At 32.1% G+C, this 5,735-nt stretch overlaps 1 protein-coding gene and 1 long non-coding RNA gene across 2 annotated transcripts; both read left to right on the top strand.

Annotated features, from left to right (window-relative positions):
- Nucleotides 1-422: 422 nt before the first annotated feature.
- Nucleotides 423-4,095, top strand: LOC109188726. The gene is made up of 3 exons (XR_002055485.1): nt 423-434; nt 1,096-1,144; nt 4,030-4,095. It is a non-coding gene; the product is annotated as an uncharacterized LOC109188726 (long non-coding RNA).
- A 92-nt stretch (nt 4,096-4,187) lies between these two features.
- Nucleotides 4,188-5,346, top strand: LOC109188700. The gene is made up of 4 exons (XM_019339329.1): nt 4,188-4,337; nt 4,433-4,717; nt 4,809-5,057; nt 5,134-5,346. Exons 1-4 carry the CDS (start codon nt 4,188-4,190, stop codon nt 5,344-5,346), a joined length of 897 nt encoding a protein of 298 aa, XP_019194874.1.
- The last annotated feature ends 389 nt before the right edge of the window (nt 5,347-5,735 follow it).

The following is a 5,735-nucleotide window of genomic DNA, read 5'->3' on the forward strand; positions in this document are numbered from 1 at the left end:
TTTTTTAAGTTATTAGATCTGGACACGTGTCGCGCGCTAATTCGTTCGCATATTTCTTCCTGGGCACTTATTCACACCTGAGTGCATCTATATATATATATATATATATATATATATATATATATATATATATATATATATATGGCCAGTGTCAAAGATCTTGTTTAATGCTCTGTTTTCTGCCTTGCAGTGTCATCATGTCTGGCCAGTTTATTGTGGAGAGTCAGCTTCATCCTCAGCAAACTTCAAAGGCTATAAGGTTGCGTTGTGTGCGTTCTTACGTTGTTACTGAAAACAAAGGTGAAAAGTTAATAAGAAGTCAAGAATGTATATTTCATGATCAAGAGGTTTGTCAATTATATCTATATCTACCATTGTTTGAATTCTTATTCTTATGTTTGGCACCTCTTATATTTTTAATATCTAACGTTGTTGTTTACCACTTTTGTTCTAAATACAGGGTCTGTTCATCCATGTCCATATACCTAAGGATGTTGTGGCAAAATATAAGAACATATTCAAGGAGGGTAAAGTGTATGGCATTAGAAACTTCCTATGCATCACTAACTTCTTCAAGTATAAAACAAGCCCTCATCGTTACATGATGAAGATCAAACATGATACACTTGTGAAGGAATATAAGCGTGTGAATTTCCCCAAAACAATGTTTCGCTTCAAGAGTTTTGAAGGCATACTTTCAAAACAGGGAATTGATGAGAAAGTCTTGATAGGTTATATTAAAAAAAATATATATTCTAAAGTCAATATGATTTATTACCTCTATTGTGATGTTATGTTTTATTTAACTACTATGCTATTTTTTCTAAATTCAGATGTCTTTGGTCGTATTGTGGAGATATATTCTCCATTGGAGAAACTAATAGCAGGGAAGAAGGCTAGACTAATTGACTTTGTGCTTGAAGATTCTAGGTATGAATTCTAATTCTGATTTGTCTCTCTAATTTTGATTTGAAACTTCTATCTTATGCTTTTTCTGCTGGTTTTAAAATGGTATGTAGTCAGAGGCAAATTAAGTGTACATTGTGGGATGAGCGTGTGGATCAACTAATTCCATACTTCAACTCAGTTGCTAAGGATCCAGTTATACTGTTGATTCAGCTCTGCAGAGCTAAATTCATGGACAGTGAGTTATATCTCTATTTACTTCTTCTATGTTTTTGGTTTATCCATTTCCCTCTATTTTACATTATTAGTAATAGTTATTAGTAATTACTAATGAGTAAACTAAATGAAAACTGGCTCTGAATATTTAAAAAAAAAAACAAAAAAACAAGCACATGAGACTATGGCAGTCATTAGTAAACAGCCATTAATAAACAGTGATACATAAGTAAACAGTCATTTATAATATGCCCAAAACAGTTGGAAATAAATAGTTTTGAATAAATAGGCAAAACCAGTCATTTTGCAGTCAAAATTATGTCCTATTCACTACTTTTATTTTTCAGATGGTGAAGCGCGCATTTGCCGTTCATTTGATGCTACTCAACTGTTTTTCACACACTCATGCAAAGAATTCCGTGAGTTAAGGAGCATGTTAGTTTTTCTAATCTATTTTAGTGTTCTGCTTAATAACTCAATTGTGTGTTACTAATTTTTATTTACATGTTCTCTATTATTAGCTTTACCAGTAATCATACACCTTTACGGTGTATAGATTCTGAAACCAAATTGTCTGATAGTAGTTTCGGCATTGCTGTGCATCCTAAAAATGTGTTGGTCAGTTCTATTCAAGATATATACTCCAATAAACAGGTAATCTCTTTTTTTTTTTTTTGTTCCTGCAACTTGGTTCCTGAATACCGTTAATGACTATTCATTGTCATTATTTTGCATTGAAAGATAAGAATAGTCTTCAACATGTTCACTGGTACATGTTACCCTGCTAGGTAGCTTGTTTCTAGCTAAAAAAAAACAAAAAACAAAAAACAAAAAACAAAAACAAAACAAAAACTACAATAATTTCCAACTCTATCTACTACATAAGTTGGTGAAGAATAATTTCTAACGGTATCTTCATAACATGAGCATGAACAGAATGAATAAGCCTAGAAGGCCTTTAAATGCTCCCTTGAAACATGAGCATGAACAAAATTTCCCCGCAATATTAAAAAGGAAATAAACAATATATTGTGTTGAAAAAAAAACGTAAAATGGTAGTGCTCAGATGGTTGAATAATTTATCTACTGTATTTAAATGCATACTTCTTGTTCATGGAAGAGACACTTTACCGCTACCTCTTCTATCTCAGATTTCATATCTATGCACACAATAAAATTTCATCTCACTGATTTCTGAAAGATGAAAGTAAACGAAGAAGAAGATGGTGACTTGCGTTGATGCTGTACTGTAGTATTTATAGAAGGATTATGTATACATGGAGTTCTAAAAGGGATAGAACAAATGGGTGTGCCTCGGAAGATGAAACGCCAAAGTAGAAAGAGATCTGAATTGATATATGTATTGATATGTTATTAGGGCTGGGCACTTCGGATTTCGGTTCGGTTTTTTTCGGTTTCGGTTTTAAAAAAATTAAACCATTCGGTTTAAAATAGAGTTCGGTTTCAGTTTCGGTTTGAAAAGTTCGGTTCGGTTCGGTTTCGGTTTCGGTTCGGTATTCGGTTCGATTTTGGTAGAAGTCCACTAAATAAACGTTTCCTTTTTTACTTGTCCGATTGTTCAGTTGGCTCACTTGGAGTGCCACTTGAAGTGTTTTGTTGATGACAATATAAAGAATCATCCATCTATAGTTAATATTTGAAAAATAAGAATTATTAAAATGCCAAATGTTGAGACTTACGACTTAGAGTTGATATATGAATACTTGAGGAGTTAAAATTATTAATTATTATAATATGTATATATAATACTAGCATTTTGTACGAGTGATGCGCGAAAATTTATGCCCAACATTAAAAAATTGATAAATGCAAATAATTACAAATTATAGTTCAAATTATATTTCGCAAAATCCTTAAATTAGTAAATTTTAATCATCGTATTTGAAAACTATAGATATGAACAAAATTGATATTTTGTTTATTAATAATGTAAACAATTTTGATATAATTTATACTTTGTTTTTACAATAAATAAATAAAATATATATAATACTAACTAGTAACCGGTCACATATATTGGTGCGTGTGCGTGCCTATATATATATACACACATATATAATTTACTATTCATAGAAATTTAATTAAAATATAATCAACAATTAAACTAATTATATAATAATTTTAATAAAATGATAACTAAAGAATAGGAAAAAGATATCATAGATAATTAGAAATAGGTGTATGATAATAATGATAGAATTATGAAAGTTTTAGAATTAAATAATAACGGTGTTATAACAGTATAAGGGTATTTTAGTCTAACAATAATGTATTAGGGATAATTTTGTCTATTACAATTGAAGTTTACAACATTTAATAAAACAATATATACCTTTATTAATATACAAATGTAAACATTAACACAAATGTGCCTTTAGCTTAATGGGTAAAGCTCTTAACTTTAAACTTGGTGGTTAAGGGTTCAAACCTCACTTAAGACATTTAAGTATATTGTATATAGTTATTAAAAAAAAAAAAAAACCGATCGGTTCTTCGGTTCGGGTAAAACCTGAACCGATCGGGTTAGCCAAACCATAGACCGATCGGTCTTTCGGTTTGGGATCGAACCGAACCGAAGTGCTTCGGTAAATTCATGGACAGTGAGTTATATCTCTATTTACTTCTTCTATGTTTTTGGTAATTATTAGTAATCTCTAATGAGTAAACTAAATGAAAATTGGCTCTGAATATTTAAAAAAAAAAAAAAACAAGCACATGAGACTATTGCAGTCATTAGTAAACAACCATTAATAAACAGTGATACATAAGTAAACAGTCATTTATAATATGCCCAAAACAGTTGGAAATAAATAGTTTTGAATAAATAGGCAAAACCAGTCATTTTGCAGTCAAATTTATGTCCTATTCACTACTTTTATTTTTCAGATGGTGAAGTGCGCATTTGCAGTTCATTTGATGCTACTCAACTGTTTTTCACACACTCATGCAAAGAATTCCGTGAGTTAAGGAGCATGTTAGTTTTTCTAATCTATTTTTAGTGTTCTGCTTAATAACTCAATTGTGTGTTACTAATTTTTATTTACATGTTCTCTATTATTAGCTTTACCAGTAATCATACACCTTTACGGTGTATAGATTCTGAAACCAAATTGTCTGATGGTAGTTTCGGCATTGCTGTGCATCCTAAAAATGTGTTGGTCAGTTATATTCAAGATATATACTCCAAAACACAGGTATCTTTTTTTTTTTTTTTTTTTTTTTTTTTTTTTTGTATTCTCTACTGGCCTTTCTTTCCTACTTTATTTATTTAACTCAATCTTACTTGCAGCTAGGGGAGTATTGGGTGTCAGGTATAATTGTTGATGTAGAAAGTTTAAGTGACTGGTATTACATTTCTTGCAAGAGTAATTCTTGCAAGAAAAAGCTTGCTTCTGATGGTGGTATGATGTATTATGCTGGGTGTAAGAGTTATTGGCATGAGGGAGTTGTGAGGTATAGGCTTATTGTCCGTGTTGCTGATCATACTGGGGATGCTCCTATGCTGATGTGGGATCGTGAATGTGCGGAATTGGTTGGTTTGTCAGCTGGTGAATTAAAGGCTAAGTATGCAGTGGTAGGTATTTCTATGTCACATACCTATGTGCTTAAATGGTGAATTCACTAAATAGGTTGTGCATGTGTTTTCTGTTTTTAAAACTTTGTAGGGGAATGGCTGTATTCCATCTGAGTTAGGGTGCTTGCGTGGCATGTCAATGTTGTTTCGGATTGCTATGAAGAAAGAGCAGGTTGAGAGTTACTATTCCGCATTCACAGTACTTAGGATTTGCAAGGATGAAGCATCTCTTACACAGTACTGCTCAAGTCTATCAACTGGCATTTCACAACCAACCATTGGTCCAAGTGATGTAGGTGGTTTTCTGGATGAGGATGAGGATGGTGATGTCAGTTCTGAGGTATATTCTTCTATCATTACTTGGTTAACTTTGCCACTATGGTCTTATTCATTGGCTCTAATGTTATTTCTTACAGGAATGCTTTGGTACTGATAATGAAGAATGTGTTGAGGTGGATGGTGGTTCTCAAGGTGTCAAGGTGGACAAGTTTCGTGGCTTAGATGACATTGAACCTGGTGTAGGTGTTAGTGGTGCTGTTTTGCCTCTTAAGAGGTCTTTATTTAAAGACTTTGTGGATGTTGGGGCTTCAAAGAAGGGTAAGGAAGTGGTGGTTAAGGAAGAAAAGTAATAGGTTATTCTATCTTTTTAAATGTAATGTTGAAGTACTAAGTGTTGACTGACTGCTGTTTTTTGCTATTCCTTTTTGGTGTTTAAGGCTAGAAAATTGCTTAAGCTACAATGTACTCTTAGAAAATAGATATAGTCTATTTTCCTATTTTGTGATTGGTTTTTTGGAAGCTGTATTAGCAAGAGTACCTAATGTACTTATCCTTAGTAGCAGCTAGTAAGGTCTTTGTAATCTACTTAGTTTTCTAATATAAAATTACCTACTTATGATTAGAAGCTAATCATTGCAGTTAACTTATACAGTGAGAAGTATTCAAATAAATAATCCAAACACATAATGGAGCTTTGCATCAAAGTATACAAGTAATCGAATCTGGAAAGGGGAAAGAA

The sequence above is a fragment of the Ipomoea nil genome, unplaced genomic scaffold, assembly GCF_001879475.1.
Source record: "Ipomoea nil cultivar Tokyo-kokei standard unplaced genomic scaffold, Asagao_1.1 scaffold1474, whole genome shotgun sequence".
Taxonomy (NCBI): domain Eukaryota; kingdom Viridiplantae; phylum Streptophyta; class Magnoliopsida; order Solanales; family Convolvulaceae; genus Ipomoea; species Ipomoea nil.